Genomic DNA, 21,729 nt, shown 5'->3' with positions numbered 1-21,729 from the left:
ACAGATCTGCTACGCCTGCTGAGTCAAAACACAGAATTACTCCTTAAGCATGTTTAATATACAAAAATAATCCCACTTAGGTATAAGAATCCCATTTAGGTATTTAGGTATAAGGAACTTTCACTTAAAAGATACACTTGGAAATCCCATGTAAATACATAAGTATTAAGCTTTTAAATATTATAGAGTACTACTGTAATACAGCAGAATTTGCTCAAAATCAGAATTAAATAATCAGAACCACTTATTATGGACAAAGATCTCATTGAAGTGCAACCGGACAGGTGCCTATGGACTAGCAATGAGAAATGCTGTCCTTTCAGCATGGCAACAGTTAGTTTGAGAAATACTCACACGCTTGGTCTTCAAAGGAAATTTCTCAACATTATCACAGAATCATAGCTCACAGATGAGCTCACAGTGAAGTTTTGGCAAAACGTGCTATTCCTTGGACACACATGGGCGGTTAGCTGTATTAAGGAAGAGCTTTTACATCCTTTTAGCACATGGATGAGACTAACCATCGAATACCAAATGCAGTGCTAGAGTTAGCATGGTAAAAAAACCTTCAGGAGTTAGAAATGCTGCAGCGATAGCAACAAAAAATATTCAAAACGAGAGAAATTTGCTGCAGTGAAACATTTAAATAGCTCACTCTTTCAGTTTATCAGAAAGATCTTATAAAGAATAAGTATTTTCCACTGGAAGAAAATGTCAGGTAATAACAGATATTCAAATGAATAAGAGGTGTTATAATGAGACAAAGGAGGTAAAAGGACCCCAGATGGAAGCAATAGCCAAATTCAATTCAGAAATTTGTTGAAGATGAACAACCAAATAAAAACTGCAAGGATACCACCTCTTAGGACAGATTAACAGTTGAAGTGATAGATCCGTCATTTCTTAACATTTTCTTATCAGATTTGGATACCATTCTACAAAATGTACTTCACTGAAACAACTTAGTGGACTCATTAAATGAATAGCAAGCAATTCTTAACCCTCTGTTAGAGGTCTGAATAGATGGTCTAAGTGGACATTTTTACATTAAAGTCTATAAAACTAACTAAACATTGCTACATAACGAGCAGTTGTAAATACACTGATATTTAAAGATGTTAAGTCTTTTTATGAAACATTATAAATTATGAGTTATTCCCATATTTACTAAATTAATTCAGTTGAAAATTCTTAGGGAATTTAAAATATTTTTAATTTGTCTCCTTTTCTTTTTTCCCGTTAACTTCAACAACAAAGATAGTAGATAAGAGCATATTGTTTAAGTACAGTTAAAAATTGCAACCAGAAGCTACTGGAACGTCAAGTAACAGAACTAAGACCAGGTAAATAGTTTTTCTCTGATATCAATTCCTTCACTTGACAGTCAGGAAATAATTATTGAGGAAAAATAATTACCTCAACTAGAGGCCAGTAACATAAGGAGTTTTGTCTGGACAAACAATAAGACAGAAGACATGACAGAAGGATGAATGCTGAGAACTGGAGACTGGAAGCTAGTATTGGATTAAGTAGTTAAGCAGACAGGCAGTAAGAAGCCTGGAACTCAGAATCGATGGAGGGCATTGATTAAGCACAATTCAATGTTTTGCTTCCCTGAAGAGAGAGAACGGAGTATTGACACTAACTCATGCTTTGAGTGAGTGTTCATTTTACTACTATAAATTATCATGACATCAAGTGCTTGGTTTTGAAGGGCAAGAATACTGAAGACATTAAATGTTTCTAAGTGGCAATGATCACTGAAGGCTTTTTCTCTTATTATGATGATTCTCAGATGACACTAAAACAAAAGTTTCAAGAAAAAACACACACGAACATACTGGCATGTCCAAAACACACTATCAGAGTTATGGAGGTTTAAAAGAGTACTTACTTGGTATGTGTCCCATAACCTGATGGTACACCGTAAAGGGACTTCTCTCATCAGCAAGTTATTCATCCAACGGAAAGCAAATTGCAAGTATTTCACTTCATGCTGATCCAAGTGCCTATGAACTTGTTCTGAAGACAGAATAAACAGACATTTTACTGCAACTTTTCTGAAGTCCTTAATTATCAAATGCACTGTTTGAAAAAATAAAATACTCCTCCAATCCCAAGCAAATAAAATGTAGTTGTTTATGCAAACTCTTACAACTGAATGAAAATCCCCAAAATAGAAACGACTAGTTAAACATTATATTGGATTTATTCTTCTGCCTCTAGATGGCTTAAACAACTGCTCTCAGTTGTGCTATCTTAAGAAAAGATTCAGGTCAGAGCTTTACAATATACCACAAAAAACATACAAAGTTACAAAGTGAAATGATTAGATACATATACCCTCACTAATTTCTTAGTCTACTAATTATTTGGGGCAAGACTACAAGGAAGAAGGCTTGCAAATAACATAAGGGATTCCAAAAATAAAGTGTTGGTAATAAAAAGAAGACGACATTAAATTAATAAGGCAAAGAAATATAAGGAAAGTAAATGTAAAGGTTGCATTCACTTGAGATAAAAAAAAAAGTGAGATTAATGTGTAGGAAATACAGTGAGCAAATTTAAGTAATTTGCAGCCTAAATCATTTCTTAGTATAACAAATAAATACAAATAAAACCCATTACGAATCAACAGTTTCTAAAGCAGTACTCATACACACTGTGTTTATTGTAGCGTGTTTACTATTTGAAAGCTGCGATAATCACTTGCATGGGTTATTGCTAGAGCTAATAGAACTAATCTACTACACGGCTTTTATATATTTACCAGAATTTCCCCCAAAAAGGATCACAGACATTCTGTTAACAGGTTTTAGCTACACAGGCTCAAGTATGACATTAGCAGGGTGCAAATGACAAATACTGCAGAAATGCTAATGTCTTATTTTGGATAAATTTATGATAAGAAGTCTTTGTTAAAACCTAAATAAGACATTCCTACTGTCTGTCTTTATACAAATACATTATTGGGAGATTTTGCTACCCAGATCATCCTTCATCCACATTCACAGAGGTGTATTATCAGCTAAAACAATGAGTACATGCTCATCTTACAAATTTCACATTTCTCAGAAAGATCTAGAAAGGCACTAAAATACTAAAAGAACAAAAAAGAGGAAATAAGAAGATTAGTCACAGGGTCTTGAGGCTGGAAGGCCAAGGCTATTATGGTAGTGGAAAGTCCATCACAAAGTTCTCATGTAATTATGTAATTTCAGAAATATCGACAATATGGAGCACAATATACAGTGGTAATGCTGTAGTGATTTTCCTGTAAGCATAATGACAGAGAGGGAGAGGGATTATCTATTCTAACTGCTTAGAAGTTAGAGGCATGCAAGGCTTCTGTGTGGAAAATGAAAATACAGAGCCTTCTGAAGTTTATATTGTCTTCAAAATGTGGACTTCTACATATAAATTGCCTTGTTTCATTTTTAAGCCTGTTTTTCTAAGGCTGCAGCGCACACGTGGTTACCACATCTGTCTTCTCCTTCCAATAACTTTTCAAGCTGAGGGCTTGCTTCATCAGCATTTTACAGAGGAATAAAAGTCTCCACTGTGCAGAATTCCACAACTTTTATAAAGCTCATTTGTTGATTATTTAAAAAAAAGTGACCTAGATTTGTTTGGAGTGCTGGCTAGATACTCGTTGCACTTGCACAGGTTGCTCCCTTTATGCAGAACTCTGAACTAGCCTTGACAGTGACTGTTGTCTCTCTCCCAGCTGGGGCAGCTGATGAGTTTTGCAGAAAGCCTGGGAAAGAAGGGTGTGAAGGTGATAGGAGGATGTTTGGTTCCTGCAGCTTTGAACCATTCCCACTGGATACCAGGGAGAAGAGATCAGCATCTCCCTCTCCACTTCTCCTCAGGAAGCTGTACAGAGCAATGAGGTTGCCCCTCAGCCTCCTTTCCTCCAAACTAGACAAACCCAGAGTCCTTAGCTGCTCCCCATAGGACATTCCTTCCAGCCCTTTCAACTGCTTTGTTGCCTTCCTCTGCACGCATTCAAGGACCTTCACATCCCTCTTAAATTGTGGGGCTCAGAACTGCACACAGTACACCAGGTGAGGACACAACAACACGCAATAATCACCTCTTTTGACCAGCTAGTTATGCTGTGTTTGATGCACCCCAGGATGCCGTTTGCCCTCTTGGCTGCCAGGGCACACTGCTGACTCACATTGAGCCTGCTGCCAACCAGCACCCCCAGACCCCTTTCTGCAGGGCTGCTCTCCAGCCACTCCTCTCCCAAGCTATACTTGGGCCTTACTTCATCCCAGGTGCAGAATCCAGCGTTTTGACTTGTTAAATTTTCAAATGTTAAATAAATCATTGATGATTGCCCAATGTTCCAATCTATCCAGATCCCTCTCCAAGGCCTCTTGTCCCTCAAGAGAGTCAACAGCACCTCCCAGTTTGGCACCATCAGCAAACTTGCTAATGGTGCATTCAACTCCTGCATCCACATCAGTGATAAAAATATTGAATGGAACCAGCCCTAGAACTGAACCCTGAGGAACACCACTGGTGGCCGGTCACCAGCCAGATGTAGCCCCATTCACCACAACAGAGTCCTGCCCTTCAGACAGTACTTCACCCACCGCACCGTTATTAGGTTAGTTATTCAGGACAAGTACAGAATTACTACCATGTGTCTGCCTTTGCTCTAGGCAAATTTAGCTGCAAGTTAAATATACTGAAGTGAGATACTATGTTAAATTTATTTTTTAAATGTCACATTTAGATACCTATATTGCAAACTATTATAATTAGATAATCCACTACATCAAGCAGGATGCAAAAAAGTCAGTTTTATTTCTAACTGAAGTTACTAACTTACAAACATTTTTGTTCTTCACACAGCAGAAACAAATTTCATTTGGTTGCTTGCAGCCACTGAAAGTAATGAAGAACAATAAATTGTGCCAGTTGTGATATTTCAACTACAGTTGTTAACAAGCATAATGAATTTCTTGAAAGTTGCTTTCTAGTCTAAACAACTTGAAAAACAGACTCCAAACTCTGTGCATTATATACAATTTGATGGAAGACTGGAATAGAAGATGCATTGACTAAAAAAAGCTAATTCTTTCTACTTTGCAAGTAATCGTGAGTAGAGGCTATTTTGCTGATAAAGGTAATTTGGACAGCCATAATCTAAATTTAAATTTTCCATTTCAATGAAAATAAGTACGTGTGTGCAATGAACAAGCAAGATATATAATTACTGTCAGCTTTCAGACTTCAAGTATTTTATAAAAAATACTTCTATAGCAGTTTCTGATAGTAAAATTATTATATAAAAGATAGTTCTTTTATCAAAATTCAAATGAAAGAAGAATTACATTTAATAAGTTTCCCAATACTTTCAATAAACCTATATATAAAATTTTGGTGAAGCAAGTCTTCCGATTAAAGAATAAAATACATTATACAGATGCATTCCAAAGTAGCATACTGCCAAAAATAGGTATTTTGTACATAAAAAGCATTTATAACTATTTATAATTTAATAAATGCACTTATTGGATATATTAGTTTGAATGATTGCATTTAGCCACTTTAAACAGATGCTTCTTATGGCAGAAGGACCTATACATATAAAATACTTAATGTTTAATGTCAACTTCTCATGCTGTTTTACTGATTTCAGTATTAAAGTTGTATGTGACTACAGAATCACAAACTAAAGCCACAAGTAAGGACAGAAATAACCTGTACTAAAGCACAACTTAACTGCTGTCCTGACTGGGGGATACTGTCAGAATGAGTGCCCAGGAAAATTCAGATATAAGCAAAGAGGAACTGCGAAATAATGGTAAAATTATACATGAATTGCCAAATTACAGTGGCACAGCATGGTGCCGCTGCATCCATCTGTATAATTTATTACTTCAGAATATTAGCTTTTTGGTGTTGACCTTTATTTAAAGATTCCTTTAGACCTAGTTTTGACACTTTTGAAAGTTTTTTATAGTTCATTTTTTACTCATATTTCATACCCTGGGCACTTCATTTTTAACTCCATTTTATCAATACTTTATACATATTTCATTGTAAATATAAAAAGCACTAATTGTTAAAAACTATCTGAAATGCAGTTAAGAATCTCTGATAAATAGGCCTTTTAGTTCACTGAAAGAAAGAAAAGTGTGTATTTCTCATGAAGAGCCACACAATTCTTCTTGAAGAGTGTACACTAGCTACAAGAGTGGTACCAATCCAAAATGAACAGTAAAATAATGAGCCAGCCTTTGCCACAGAGGCTTACTGGCACCGCCATTTACATGCAGAGTGATGTTTGTGCATTGCTCCTTAACGTATGAAAACATGCTATAGAAATATGCTAGTGCTCCTGTTTTCCAACAGCACTCTAGCAGGATTATCTTCTTTCTGGACCATGCCAATAAAGGCAAGCACTACAGACTAATCATTCAGAGACTAACATAATGGGAGAGAAGCCAAAGAAAGCAAACAGCACGAAGCACTGACACGTTTCAGAAAACAACTTTCATATCTACTACAGATGAGAATCTCCACCGCCTAATTCTCTTCATTTTTTAATTAGTCACCTTGTTATTTTTAAAAACAACTGACATTGCAAAGAAATAAACAAACAATAATCTATAAACTTAGAGATAATAGCACAGGCACCTAATAAGTAAGCATGACACCCAGAAGAATCATTGTTTCAAAACTTAAAACCATTTCATTTTGAAATACATAAAGTCTCTTGTAGAATTAACATAGGGGCCTGTCTTTCTTTTAATTCTCTAACGACTCTTTTGGAAGGTTCCCTGTATGAAAATATGAATCTAACAATGACAAGAAGTCTTTTAAAACAACAACAAAAAATTCTTTGGCAGGTAATAAACTTAAGGAGGAACCTAGCGGAGACAGAACTACTATGCATAACTAAGAATTATTTCAGAGATACTCAGTGTCTTCAGTCACTGTTTTATTCATGGTTTTTTTTCCCCTCAATTAACTCTTGCTATTAAATACAACTTAACATCTGTCCAGACACCTTTTAAAAAAACTGATTAATAGGTGAGTGTGATCCAAATTTCTCCTCTTGTCTTCTCTCCATTGATAAGAAAGATAAAAATCCAGCAAGTTTTCAGCTGCAGAATTAGAATACTAAAAACCCCAAGATGCTGATCCCAAAGCAAAAGAAGAAAATACTGGGCGGGGGGGGGGGCTGGCAGCGAAGGAAGGAAGGGAGGGAGGAAAGGAGGGAGGCAGGCAGGCAGGCAGGCAGGCAGGCAGGGAGGGACTTAGTTGCCTCAGGGAATCAAATGCAAGTAACAATTCTGTTGTATCCAGTGCAAAATGGAGGAAACTATCAGGAAAAACAGTTAGTAGCGATAAAGGAAGATCTACCATTCTAGCTAAAAGTTAAAAATACATCCTGTGTTTCCAGGTACCACTTGAACTTAATAATCAGAGTGCAACAAACAATACTGAGAAATATGTCTGATGAGACAATTCTACTTCCAGGTGGCATTCATTGGACTTCCGTAGCCTGTTCTTCTAAATCAAACTGTATGTATTCATAACAGGGTTTATGCCTATCACATTTTAAATTCCCCATCATGTTAAACGTCTTTTTTCTTCCCTTTTTTTTTAATTTGCAAATGATTTTACAATCAATCTCACCTCCTAAGATCTTTGAACTCTGTAATTGCATACAAATATCATCTCCAAGGTAAAACACAAAAACATGATTTAAAAGAGATATTAAATAATCATAATGCCCAGTGAGCAGCACTTCAGAGTGGATTAAAGTATAATACAGTAATTACAACCATAAGATCAGATAAAAAATATCTACTAGTGAGCTAAATAAGATTATTTTGTTAAAATGAAAAAGAGCTTTATGGCACAAATTAATTAAAACAATTATGAAATGCTTACAAGCTTTTTAATCACTTCAGCACCAAGCTGACATATAAACATGGACCAACAGAGAAGGTCTTTATTTTAATCACTAATTTTCAACAACAGCAGTAAGGTCTAAATAAATTCTGTTTCCATTTCCAATTCAAAATGCTTCCGCATGGTTAAAGAATAACAGTCTTTTCAACTATTACAATTAGAGCTCTCTTTTCCAGATACTTCAATACAATCCTAGTTCAAGATTATAGGTGTCAGTAAAATGCTTTACACTATATTGAAATATGAACATAATTCTGCACATACAATTAAGTATTCCTTAATCATACTTTACAAAAATCATTAGCATGACTGAATACATAACGAAGATTGATCAAATGTCACCTGTTACCACAGTTTAATCATCAGTTCATTGTATGAACATCCACGATTCAAATTAAAAACCAAACAAATTAGTTAATCTATGCCTATCATGGTATATTGAACAGATCACTAGTAAGTTGTTTAATAAGAAGACATATTAGACTTGGTGGGTATTCTGCCTTTTTGAGATTCAGATTTTCCTAAACAAAAAAGCAAAGCAATTTTTCTCTGCAGTTTAAAAAGTTCAATCAGCACAGAAACTGAATGTCCTTTAGAAACCATGGAAGTATCAAAAGTACTCATCAGGTTTCTCTAAGTACTTTTTGGGCTTAACTCATCATATGAAATTAAGTTCTGAGCGGAACTGTGAAACGTTTGTGTTTGAAGCATTGGGCAGTTCTACTGGAATAGCCATCTTTAGCTCTTGGGCTGAGAACCTGCTGAATGCCAAACACCAACTCAACATTCAGAGGAGTGAAGTCTGGACAGTTAATACTTTATCAGCCCAGAAAGAACATGTAGCTCTTAAATCAACTCAGACATTGGAAAGAATAATTCCACTAGCACTAATCCTATTCTAGTGAAGGACGTTTTATAAACATCTCCAATTAAATAAGAAACCATAACATGATACATAAATATTAAGAATTATATCAGCCAACCTTTTAAGACACATCTACAGCAAATATTTCAAAGCATGAGAAGTACACAGAATGGTGCAATTAAATAACCTCCTTCACTGTGGATAAACAAAAATACATATAAAAATGAAAAATTTTAAATTTACTATGTTCATGAAGAACTTGACCTACACATACATACACACAACACACGTAAATACATACAAGAGATTTATATTTTAAATTTCTATGTGCATAAATAGCAAAAATATAAGCAAAGTAAAAATTTAAAGACATGACATGAAAGTACTTTATTACAAGTCCTTACTTGTGGCATTATCTACAGAACTGCAGACAACTAACCAATTGAGACATTTGTAACCCAAGACAGAAATAAGTAAATAAAGTATGATTAGTGAAGCCAAGATTAATTTGTTCAGAACACTAAACCAAAACGCATTACCTAATTTGTATTTCATTTGAAGTGAACAAAACAAACACATGTACAACATGGCAGCAATAAAAAAAAAATAGGACTTCTAAAATCCTTAATATAACATGGTTTTAAAAAGCGGAAGAACATTTTAACTGCACCTAGGCATAAGTAAAAATATTTTCCCCAACAATACTATGTAGTATTTATTAAAACAATTATTCTTTAAAATAATTTGAATATAACAACTTTGATTTTGCACTAAAAATACCTTCCTCTTGAAAAATTTTTAATTTTTTTTTACAGTATTAAAATGGAAAGAAACCAGAAATTGTCCCAATTATAACAACATATGTAAGAATATCTGTAGTTAATTCTCCAAAACAGATGGTCAGAAGATGCATTCACAGTGGACACAGGAGAAATCCTGAAATATTACTGAACCTTCAAAATATGTAGCTGAATTCTAAATTAACTTCCTTATGGGAAAGTCAAAATGCAGCACTCTTTATGTTCTTATTTTCCCATTACTTCCACTTTCAAAAGAAGGGGAAAAATATATACAGCAACAATACAAGCTTTTTCCTTTCCTTTTTTTTTTTTTTAATAATTTTCCGCATTCTTATTTTCCCATTTCTTGTTACCAAGATTCAAGGGCCAACTCTACAATAAGATTGGTGATTGCTGGTGAAAGAATCTGGAACACTAATAACACATAATTTACTTAACTACAAGAAAACATAAGCACAGATCAGGGTGTGCAGAACACAGATGCAAACCCCAGGAGCTGTTCTATAAGAGATGTAGGAAAAAAAAAAATCTTCCCAAACTTACCCTCACAGAAATGCAGAATATTTATTCTAAGTTGAGTCGTCAATACTGCCTTTATAGTTTATAGTAATGCTAGTAAGAAGCCAACATAAATAAAAAATAAATTTAACATTATAACAGGCTAATTTTTTTTCTAGCACTGCCTTCTTGCTAATTTAGAGAGACTTCCATGCAATTTTAACATCTTTTATCAATGTTTATGAAAAGCCAGACTACTTTTATCTACAAATGCTCAGCCTTCTCCAAATGGTTACCTCAAACTCTAATCTAATTACCATGTCTTACAGTAAACTGAAAAATCTGAGACTCTCCCAAGCATGAAACCAGCCAAATGCTAAACATCTGTAATTCTGGAAACACAAATCCTGAATTAATTTTGGCATTCCTACACCATGTTTCTTTGCTTTCAAGCCTAAATGAAGCAAAAGTGGAAGACTGCATGCCACGTGAGTGTGACCTTTTACAAACTGTGAGAGATGGTTCATGATTTAGAGCAATAAAGCTCTACTGAGATTACAGGAAACAGAAATTATAATTAGTTATAACTGATTCCTTATATTATTGAGCTATCTATTGATCCTCCCTCTCAATATTTTTGTATAATTCCTAGAACAATCTGAATGACAAGGACATAAATGAGATTGAATAATATTTTATCTTCAAATTTCATCTGGTCCATAACCACGTTCTATTAACAACCTCAAAAATTCCATTGAACACATGATTCATCAAGATTATTTTCTAGAGTTTAAGCAGACTGAGATTATGATTAAGTTAACAGAGTAGTTTGGCTGTTTGAAGTCTACTGCGATGTTCTGCAGTGTACGCACAAGGACAGTTACTTTGAGAGGAACTGTGATCCATAAAGCTGGGTTAATGAAGGTTGCTTGAATCGCTAACATAACACATTAACACTCTCCGAAGGGCAAGCATCACTTTTCATACACTGGTAACCCGTTACCATTAGCAAACAAGCTGTACAAGCTTCATCCACTAATGCAGCTACTTATTATGTTAAAATTCTCTTCATGGTGCAGTTACCCAGCATCAAGAAAATAATGCGACACAGTAGTAACAAGAATATTATTTTCTTTCACAATAACCTGAATTAGCACTTATGATATTTATAGTAAATATTGATGGTAAGATTTCTTTCTTAAAAACAAAATTACTGAATTCACATCAACCATACAGTTCCCGTTAGCCACAGTATAGCAGACCCAGTATAAAGATAAAAAGACAAAAGCAAAAAGAAATGGAGTAAAGAGTAAAGCACAATAACATATAATTTAATCAAACTATGTCATGATTCCATCAAAAAGCCAGCCAGGCCAGGATCCCTTACCTGAGGCAGCCAAAAGTTTATGAAATGACAGCAGTACACATCCACCATTGCCCATCTAACAACTAAAACTTTATTTCAATTGTACATGTACTTTGGTGTATATTTCTGGCTAAAGAAAGTGAGTGAGTGCAGAGTCTTCTACACAGAAAGAAACAGCCATAAGAATATTGAAAGAAACATATCTTTTGCTATCCAAAACTTTAAAACCACTGTATTATAAGCGTTGTGATCAGCAATGCAAAGCCCAGTTGACAGCTAATTACTAATAGCATCCCTCAGAGGTCAATCCTGGGGCCAATACTGTGCAACATCTTTATTAACAACTAATGATGGCATGGAGCGGACCCTCTGTGTCTGTGGATGATAGAAGATTGAGAGGAGCTCTGTTGAAGTCAGAGCTACTATTTGGAGGGACCCTGGCAGGCTGAAGGAATGGCTGATAGGAACCTCCTCAAGTTCAGGAGAGGCAAACGTCCTGTATCGGGGATGGAATAGTCTCATGCAACAATACTGACTGGGCACCAACTGGCTGGAAAGCAGGTCTGCCAAGAAGGACTTAGGGGTCCTGGTGGACAATAGGCTGTACCCAGGTCAGCAGCATGCCCTTGCAGAAAGGAAGGCCAACTGTATACTGGGCTTTCTAATCAAGAGAGAAGCCAACAGGTCAGGAGAAGTGATTCTTCCTCTGTATTCACCACTTGTGAGACCATGTCTGCAGCATTATGTCCAATTCTGGGACACTGGCATACAAGAGCAAGTCCAGTGGAGGGCAACCAAGGTAGTTAGGAAGCTGAAGCACTTTACATATGAAAGGAGGTTGACAGAACTGGGTTTGTTCAGCCTTAAAAAGAAGTGTCTATGAACAGCTGCAACTACCTAATGGGAGGGTGTAGAGAAGATGGAGCCAGATTCTTCTCACAAATACACAGGGATAAAAAAAAAGGCAGCTGACATCAGTTCCATAAACAAAAATTCTATTTATATTTAAAAAAAAAAAAATTATGACTGTAGTCAAACCCTTGAAGAGTCTTACCCAAGAAGGTTGCAGAATCTCCATCACTGGAGTTACTCAAAACTCAACAGGGCAAGACTGTACACAGCCTGATCTAAGTTGGCCCTGGCCCCTTAGATCAAGAGAGGCAAAAGCAGAGGTTGAAGAAAAAATGGGGTCCACATTTAGAAAGATAAATAATTACAGTTTTTTATGTGGAACTGCTTCAACAATGTCCTATTACATATAGTCCTATAAAGACCTCACAAAATTATTTTAAATCAGATAAAAATCAGGAACTCACACTTTACTTTCAGTTACAAAGACTGGTAAAGGACAGTTTGAGAAAACACATTTATTTGCTACAACTGTCTGGTTTTTTTGGTTGTTTTTTGTTTGTTTGTTTGTTTTGTTGTTTGGGTTTTTTTTAATTTAAGTGTAAAGTCTTAAAAATAATGCTTCCCAAACCAAACCATTGAGAAAAGTTATTTAGCTATACCCCTAAAGCATTGAAGGTACAAATAAGCCTTCAGCATTTCTTTCTTTCTTAGAAACTAAACAATAACATATTGTATTATATTTATTTATTTTTTTTAAACAAAACAGGTTGATTATCAAGACAGTATTTTTCATTTTAAAAACTTGGTTAAAGAATTTGTTTATAAAAATGTTCATTGACCAAGTTCAGGAAGTCTATTTATAGGCATTATAATTACACATTTCATTTAGTATACAATCATTTGCTTCCATAAATAATTGAAATGTAAACACCAATATTGATATAAGCATAAAACGACATACAAAAAGTCACACTACAAACAGATTGTTTTTGAAGTAACAACATACACTGCTTTAAAAATATTTTTAATATAAATATTTTGCTACCCTATATACAGAAGTATCTCCTTATATTTTTCATCTTCATTCCCATTTTAAACAAAAAATGCATCTACAACAAAAAGTTGTACATATATTTACATTTATAGTGTAATATTACGTAAACATTTTTCTCCTGCCCTTAGTTTTTGACCATTAAAAATACTTTAACATCCTAAAAGGGCACAAAGAGCTTTATCAAATATTCAGAATGTAAATATGTGCAGGCTAACCCAAAATCTGCTATGGTAAGCACTGGAACAAAAAAACCTCACAGTATGTGTAATGAAAAGATGGCATTAATCTTTCCAAGAAGATTATCAAGTATTAAGCTACACAAGAAATATTTTTTCTATCATCATTCACAGGCTAGTGTCGCAAATATATGCCTGGTTCTGCTTGGCAACATTTTGTTAATACTCTGTTCATTAATTTAACAAACTATCAAGAGAGTATGTTTAGAATGGGCAAGCATTATCTCTTGCATTTCATTTAATTAAACTCTGTTCTAGCAATACGACAGTCAGCATTTCATGAAGGGAATTATTTTAAGGATGAAGGTAGAAAACATTTCAAAGTGCCCTGCTAAAACATGAAAGCATAATCTAAAATTACCCCTGCACACACTGTAATTTATCTGTAATATTAAAGATGTTATTTTCAGAGTTCATAATTAATTGGATTCCACAGAGAAATTATTCAGGCATTCCAGATAGCAAAATGATGCACAAAGGCACAAAACATAGTGCCGAAGGACAACCATAAACAACCACTGTGTCTTGCCCGAATTACAACAATCATTGAGCTTAATGCGAAATGAATACTGGCTGCATTTTGTATGTGGTCATTACTCTGCTGCAAAGAATTTGCCGCTGAATTTTGATTATATTGCCTTAATAAAAAGTAATGAAAGTGGCTCATGCTCTAGTGACTTTCTTTTAAATAATACACGACAGTGATCTTGCAAAGGCCAGTGTGCCACAAATTGATTGAGTATGGCACCTCATCTGAAGAAGGCGATGCTACCCCGCCATTGTAGGTAACTGCAGTGATGTTGGCTTGACTTCTTGCAAACATTTTAACTAAACGTTTTCAATGAAACACCAGTTAGAAATTAGGTTAGCTTTTAAGACTTACCATCAATCCGACTAACAAGTTCTTCCAACATTTTCACTTTCTTTTGAATTCCTGGCTGTGCAAACGTGTAGTTATCCTGAAGAAGAGACCATATGCAAGCATAAGTTTGTGGGAAAAAAAAAAAAAAAGTTTCTTTTCCTTCAATTACTTATCTCAATCCATGTAGTTTTCTATGTTTTCTTAAGGTGTTTGTGTTTTGTTTTTATGTTTCCTAGGTCTGCTTCTACAGTTAAGTAGTAAATCATCACATTGTATAGTCCTACTTCAAGTCCCTGTCTCTAACAGTATACCCTATAGCTATTGCTGCATCAATTGCTCTATACTTGCTAATCTAGTGTCCCTGAAGTTACATCTTTATTGCAGAAGTCTAAGTAGGTTTAAAAGGCTGTCATCTTAAATGCCAAAATGTGGCATGCTAGAGATTTTTTAAGGTGATTTTTTTCTCATAAATTTAAAATTTATCACAAATAATGTAGGAAATATGAAAATTTAGACCCTAATCAGTCACAGGATAAGAATTTGATCTGTAGAAGTTCAGAATAATACCTTCCAGCAGCATAAGAAATCAAAAGTGTATTTCAATGGAGCCATGACTGTTCTGAACCCAAGATTACAGTTAATATAATGAATCAAAACCTAACACACAAGCTATATAGCTAAAATAGCAGGGTATTTGCATGAATTTGTTTGAATGTATTAACTCTAACTGGATTTTTTAGTTTGGGTTGCAGCTGTACAATATAGACTATAGTTTGAAACAATGGGAAAGAGAGATACCTCCACTTAAACCCCAAAGTGATCAATGTTTTTAAATAAAGTTGTTATTTAAATACACAGCAATGTTTCTGAATATTTGGTCGACAATCCCTCCACTCAACTCATTTTGTTATGGTTTTCTATACAGAGAGATTCAAGAAAAGAAAATTACCAATATATATTTTAAAAGAAAGTTGCTATGTAAAATTGTTTTCGTGTAACCACTACACACACAGAAAAACAGGGTGAAGGACTTTTTGTCTCAACTGCTACTGTTTGAATAATTCCTTTATGAAAATCAATTGGAGAGCTGAGAAACTATCCCAAAAATCATCCTAAAAAAATTTTCACTGATGTTGGAATATTAATTTTTCTTAATTTGATTTCAAATTTTAACTTGGCCTTAAGTAAAGGGATGAGTATTGGTTCATATTTATGTATTTTAAGACATTTTTCTTTTTATTAAAAAAAAAAGGCCATATTGACTTTCTTGACAACATTTACCTGTTTTTTTTAAATTTTGATTTGGTTTATGAAATTGAATTGCAATTTAATCTTCAAATTCTATAAAACTGCCAGTATGAAAGTATGAAACCTAGAAGTTCACAATGGAAAATTATACACTAATAATTCTGTTGGTTACAGTACGTCAGCCAACAACAGCAATTTACAGGATCAGAAAGTCTATTACGTGCCCTGATCACTTGTAACTGACCACAGTAGTAGCTATTTAAAAAATTATAGCAAAGTTCTCCACTGGCCTAGCAGTAGCACTTTCACAGCATTTGATATTAGAAATCAATGTATAAACCAAAACAGTGCTGATGAGGAAGCAAGGATAATTTTCTGAATTTTGGAATTTTCCACAGGAATCACCAACTAAAATAGGCAACCATTTCATCTTGTTGGTGTTGTCTCTCAAACAGAACATGAGCATCCTAAGTAGTGAAACAAAGCATCAAAATCAAAAGAATGGAAAGTCTCACACAGAATTCAAATCTACTGTCGTCTTATTTTGGGAACAGAGAAACTATCCCATGGACTAGGACAACACCTTTTATACAAGTCTGACACACTCATGTATTACTCATGTATCATATTCAGGATATAGCATCTTTAGGAAACGGTATATTCATTTTCTTTACAGAAAACTAAGGAAAACTGTATTAAATTTTTTTTCAAATGTTTATATACTGTTTATTTATTTATTTAAAGAAAGTTAACTGGTATTTCTAGAAGCAGTACTGTACTCAAAGTACAGCAATATGGTACTCAATTGTTTAATCTGTAACAGATCCTCTGTAAAAGTATCTTCATGTATTTAACACTGAAAGCCACAGAGCTAAAACACTACTACTTCAATCATTAGTCTCGCCCTGGGTAGTGCAAGTCCCAACTGTGAATATGAAACTGTTTTCTTCCTCAAAGCATCATTTACTCTGTACACACCTGGAAATGCAATCCGAAACTGCGATCTTGGATTTGAAAACAGATAAGTTTGCTCTTTTATATTTGATCTTTTGCCTATTCATTTATTTTTCCATTCGTTATTTGAGCTGCAGATGAACACAGCTGGGAGTCACTCTTCCACTTGTGCTGACTCATCTAACTAGAAAGGTCTTTGTTGGTTCCCCCAGTCCTCTCTTCTAATTCCACTACGCTGTACATATTCCCTCCTATGACACTTGTAATTGACTTTCTGAAGTTTGCGAAACTGTGAGGACTTTGTAAACATCAAAAGTATTCTGTCATATATTATTCTTGCTCCTTTTGTGCTTATAGGTGGAGGAAAAGGCTAGTAACACAGTTAAAATAAAAAACACGTCAAACTCATTAATTTCATGAATTATTTCTCAGGGCAATACAGAAGTACAGTGGTTAAGATTTTAATTCCTCTATCATACAATTTAATTGGTGATACCAGCTTCAAAATTTGACTCAACTTTACTCCCAACTCTTCTATCTCCTCCCCTCCGAGCAGCATAGGGGGATGGGGAATGGGGCTTGTGGTCAGTTCATAACACCATCTCTGCCACTCCCCATGGGCCATATGTCCTGCCAGAAAGCCTGCTCCTGTGTGGGCTCCTCTCCACAGGCCACAGGTCTTGCCAGGAGCCTGCTCCAGCATGGGTTGCCCAGAGGCTGCAGCTTCCATCAAGGCATCTCCACCTGCTTCGGCATGGAGTCCTCCACAGGCTGCAAGTGGATATCTGCTCCACCGTTAGCCTCCATGGGCTTCAGGAAGACAGCCTGCCTCACCATGGTCTTCACCACAAGCTGCAGGGGAATCTCCTCTCCCTCCTTCTTCACTGACTTTGGTGTCTGCAGGGTTATTTCTCTCACTTGTTCTCACTTCTCTCTCACAGCTGCTACGCAGTGTTTTTTACCCTTTCTTATGTATGTTATCACAGAGGCACCACCAGCATCACTGATGGGCTCAGCTTTGGCTAGCAACAGGTCCACCTTGGAGCTGGCTGGAACTGGCTCTGTCCGACATGGGGCCTCTTCTCACAGAAGACACCCCTGCAGCTCCCCTGCTACAAAAACATTGCCATGTAAAACCAATACAAGCTCTCTGGTAACTTTTGCAGAAAAAAGTGCTCCAGTATTTAACTCGCCCACCTATTCCCTCTTGCAGTTGTGGGTCCTCACCCGAAAGTTTCATTACTCATCCTGCAAATTTTTGTAATATTTCCTCGTTTATTCCTTGTGTAACTTTGACCATCAATATTAAACAAAAGACAAACTCTGAAAAAGTCTTAAGTAACTGACAACAGGATTGTCTTGCCTAGACAGATCTTCAGGAAACAGTTAACATAAAGCGCTTTATATTTCTAACCACTGTGTTGACACTTTGTAGTAAGTATTCACATATGACAAAGTATGTATGAGTACAAAACAGAATCTATGATAAACATAAAAAAATCATGCATTGGCGTGCAGTATCTAAATTCCTTGATGTTCTGCTCAGATAGCTTCTGACATACTTTCAGTGAACTATGCTAACCTACTTCACAGCTGAATGGTTATAATATCTAGTTCAGACTCCAACACATAATTAGTTTCACCTTACAATACAGAAGTTAACCTTCTGACTTTCTAATGTCACAAGGGCTCAAAACTTGCTTCAGTCTCAAATCTTTGTGTTAGTAGTCTGTACTTATTCTGTAGAGGCTAGTATAACCACCTCACTGCCCTGCAACTACAACTAGGTCTGGCAGGACTTCTCCTTAAAAAATGATCATTATAATTTAAAAGAAAATATTTCAATTATAGCCCTCACTAAACAAGAAAAAACACAGTAGGTAGTTCCTTGCATTTTTTTAAAGGTTAGAGAAATTCTAAGTAGAAAAAACTTGATTAGAAAGTGAAAATAAAGAAAAAATGCACTGAACAAATTTAAGTGGGACTATCCTCCCATACTCACAAAAAGAGAGAGAGAAATCACAGTTTCTACAAGTATGTTTAACCACTGGGTATCAAGTCCGATCCATTTTGCTAGCTCTATTTTGAATGCTGACAGTAAGGTATAACTTGGAAAGGTGTTTACCTTGAAAAGTAAGTCCTAAAGTAACCTTTTCTGTGGATACACTGAGAAAGTGATATTGAGTGAACTAAGGATGGTCCTACTTGCATTCTTAATATCCTCCAAACTTTGGAGTATCTACACCATACATCGCTAGCATTTTTTATTTGTCTATCAGGACCAAAATACCAAAGAAGATTCTAGTATTTTCAACCACTTATATCAATGAGATTCTTATTAGCCACTCTGATGCATACTGTAAACAAATATACTCCATTTCTAATCACCATACGCAGCCACAGTACTGACAGCTATCTCTGCAAAATATTACTAACTTACAACACAGTGCTAAAAAGAACACAAATACTTTTTAAGTGCATGTTAAATGTACTTTCAAAGCAACTGTTCAGTAAGTTCCACATATCTCCATGTTATTTCAATTTTAAATCTCTTCCAAAATACTACGGGCACTTCCTAACAATGAGTCCGTAATAAATCTGAAAACCTTTCTTTCCGACTTCTTCAATTATTTCAATTACACGTGGAAAAAGAAACGTGTAAACAGCATTTCTGAATACCATCTGGTGTTAAGTACAAAGACAACTGTAAGCATACACAGAAGGTATCAAATACATAACATATATATATTATTAATTATATATAATAAATTTGTAAGTAATATATATACATATATGTCATTCTGTGTGTATATATAAGCAGATATATATATATATACACACACTTCATATATTTACACATGCACACACACACAAATGAAAATACACTGTATTATTTTTTCTGCTTATTCCTTAGGAATTATTTTCAAGTTTCAAAACGCAACTTTCCTTATCTACACAACAGAAATTTTAACATTTTAGATCCTTTGCCCTTCTGCACTGATCTATATTATTTTAAAATATATAGAAGGAATTTTAGAGTATTAAAAATTGTTTCCCAGAGTCAGAAAATGAAACAAATTTGCAACTCTCTAAGCTAAGAACTTTGGGGAAACAATGCCCTCTGAATGATACAGAACCTTACTGCACTACTTAATATTTTGCACACATAGCCTTTACTACAGTTGTCATTATCAAGAATAGTTTCTATTTTGAAAATTCAGACTTTGCAGGCTTTAGCTAAACAAAGTCCCCAATCTTTTTCTTTAAATAGGTGGTGACGGGATAATTTTAAGAGAAGAAGAAACCTGAAGAGGAAAGGAAAACAACCTTTTATGTCATTACTAAAGGAGAAATAAAGCCAGCCAAATTGAAAGGAGAAAACACTGTCAATAATTTGACAATAATGACTGCAGCCAAGCACAAGTATAGGCACAGTGCTTCTCATCTTTTCAGGTCACACAAGCTGTTCACCAGCAATGTACTGGTGAAAATATTGGAACCATTTCCAGAAGCAAATGGAAATTTTTGATACAAAGTTTTCATGTGTTGTTTTTTTGTTTTTAATAAGGTTTTATCAATCAGATCAGAGCTTTAAATATAAAGGATACATTAAGCAATCTGTATACGGCATACCTAGATGTCTATTTTCTCTATTGATGTATATTTAAGAATTCCTACACATCAATTTAGGTATGTTCAAGAATATTACCACATGAACAAAAGACAACTGGAAAAAAAAAAAAACAACCAACTTTCTGAAGTTTCTGAAGTATATTTTTCTCATTATGTCAGAAAGGGATCCTCTCAATTTTATTTTTTAAACTCATTTAAGTGCTTCATTCACATATTTGTGTATCCTCTAAGCAAACTCCTATTAAAAATCTTGGTTCCTCTTGCTCTCAAAGTTATGCAAAAAGGTGGAAGCTGGTTGGAGGGAAGCATGACACTCAGATGATGATAGCCAACATGTATATTAGGACTGTCAATAGTAGGCACGATTTGCCCAAAAGGTTTCTTGAAGCTGGAGATTATAATGTAAATTCAATCTTAAATACGATTCAGGACAGAGAGAGTGTGCGTGCACAAGAACGAATACACAAGTGTGCTGGACCATGCTGTTTGCACATATTCCATAGCATGTTCCATAATCACTCCAAGACACTTCCTTTAAAAGAGATGATCTTTCAACCTTTGTAATTATTAAGCCTGAGTTGTGAAAACTTAAAGTTTCCTAAGCAGTAGCAAAGAGATTTACAAAGCATTGCAGCCCAAAATTTTCTACATGGAAAACATTATCTTATTTATTCCTACATAACAGGATGAAAAAGCAGCATCTCATCAAAAAGTAGGTACTGATTCTCGTGTTATAATAGTATCCATAGTCTCAGAATCAAAGACCTGATCTTCTACTGGGCTATGTAATCAAACCTCAGTTTTACACAACTGGATGTATTATAAATTACAGAAACTGCTAAAGTAGCAATAACAGAAGGCCTCAGGGTATATTTTTGGATTATGCCATAGGGCAGACAACAGTTCAAATCTGGGTAAGAGCTAGAAATCATAAATATGGACACTTACAATCCCAAAAGCTGATACTGTAAATTTTAGGTAGAATATAAAATATTTTTATTCTGAAGCATACTGATAGCACAGTATATTTCATCTAAAACACAAAAACAATGTCTTTTATATAAGTATTCAGAACTGATTACAAATAGATTTGTTCTCTACCTGAAAATTTTACTCTCGGTGACATGCTAGAAAACTGCATTATTGGCTTCCAGACAGAGACATGCTCCTTAAGAGCTTCTGAAGACACCTGTCCTGAAGAAAAACTACAGCCCTCAGGATAAGTCCTACTGATGCCCTCAATTTTTTACCTTAAGTCCCAACAAAGGCATTGTTACAAACTTAAAATTGGGTACTGGGCCAAACAAAAGAACCACCTTTTTTTTTTTCCCCCCTTTTAAGAGCAGTCAGCAGCAAATGACTACAGGGGATGATAAGAGCAAAAGAAGCCCGCAGGGATATGCTTACAGCATTCTTTCAG

General features: G+C 35.0%; 1 protein-coding gene across 2 annotated transcripts in view; it reads right to left on the bottom strand.

Moving 5' to 3' along the window:
* TBC1D22A (TBC1 domain family member 22A) overlaps positions 1 to 21,729 on the bottom strand; it is a 186,957-nt gene that overhangs the window by 78,523 nt on the left and 86,705 nt on the right. Inside the window, exons 10-12 of one of the 2 annotated variants that reach the window (XM_087765515.1) lie at positions 14,496 to 14,571; positions 5,530 to 5,595; positions 1,895 to 2,022 (exon numbers count right to left, since the gene is read on the bottom strand). In XM_087765515.1, the coding sequence (XP_087621641.1) occupies positions 1,895 to 2,022; positions 5,530 to 5,595; positions 14,496 to 14,571 (270 nt within the window). The remainder of the gene's footprint in view (positions 1 to 1,894; positions 2,023 to 5,529; positions 5,596 to 14,495; positions 14,572 to 21,729) is intronic. The other variant, XM_087765516.1, reaches the window with a different exon arrangement.

The sequence above is a fragment of the Nipponia nippon genome, unplaced genomic scaffold (assembly GCF_047370975.1).
Source record: "Nipponia nippon isolate SJK-2023a ecotype South Korea unplaced genomic scaffold, ASM4737097v1 scaffold_3, whole genome shotgun sequence".
NCBI classification, from domain to species: Eukaryota; Metazoa; Chordata; class Aves; order Pelecaniformes; family Threskiornithidae; genus Nipponia; species Nipponia nippon.
This window is presented reverse-complemented; position numbering and strand designations above follow the sequence as displayed.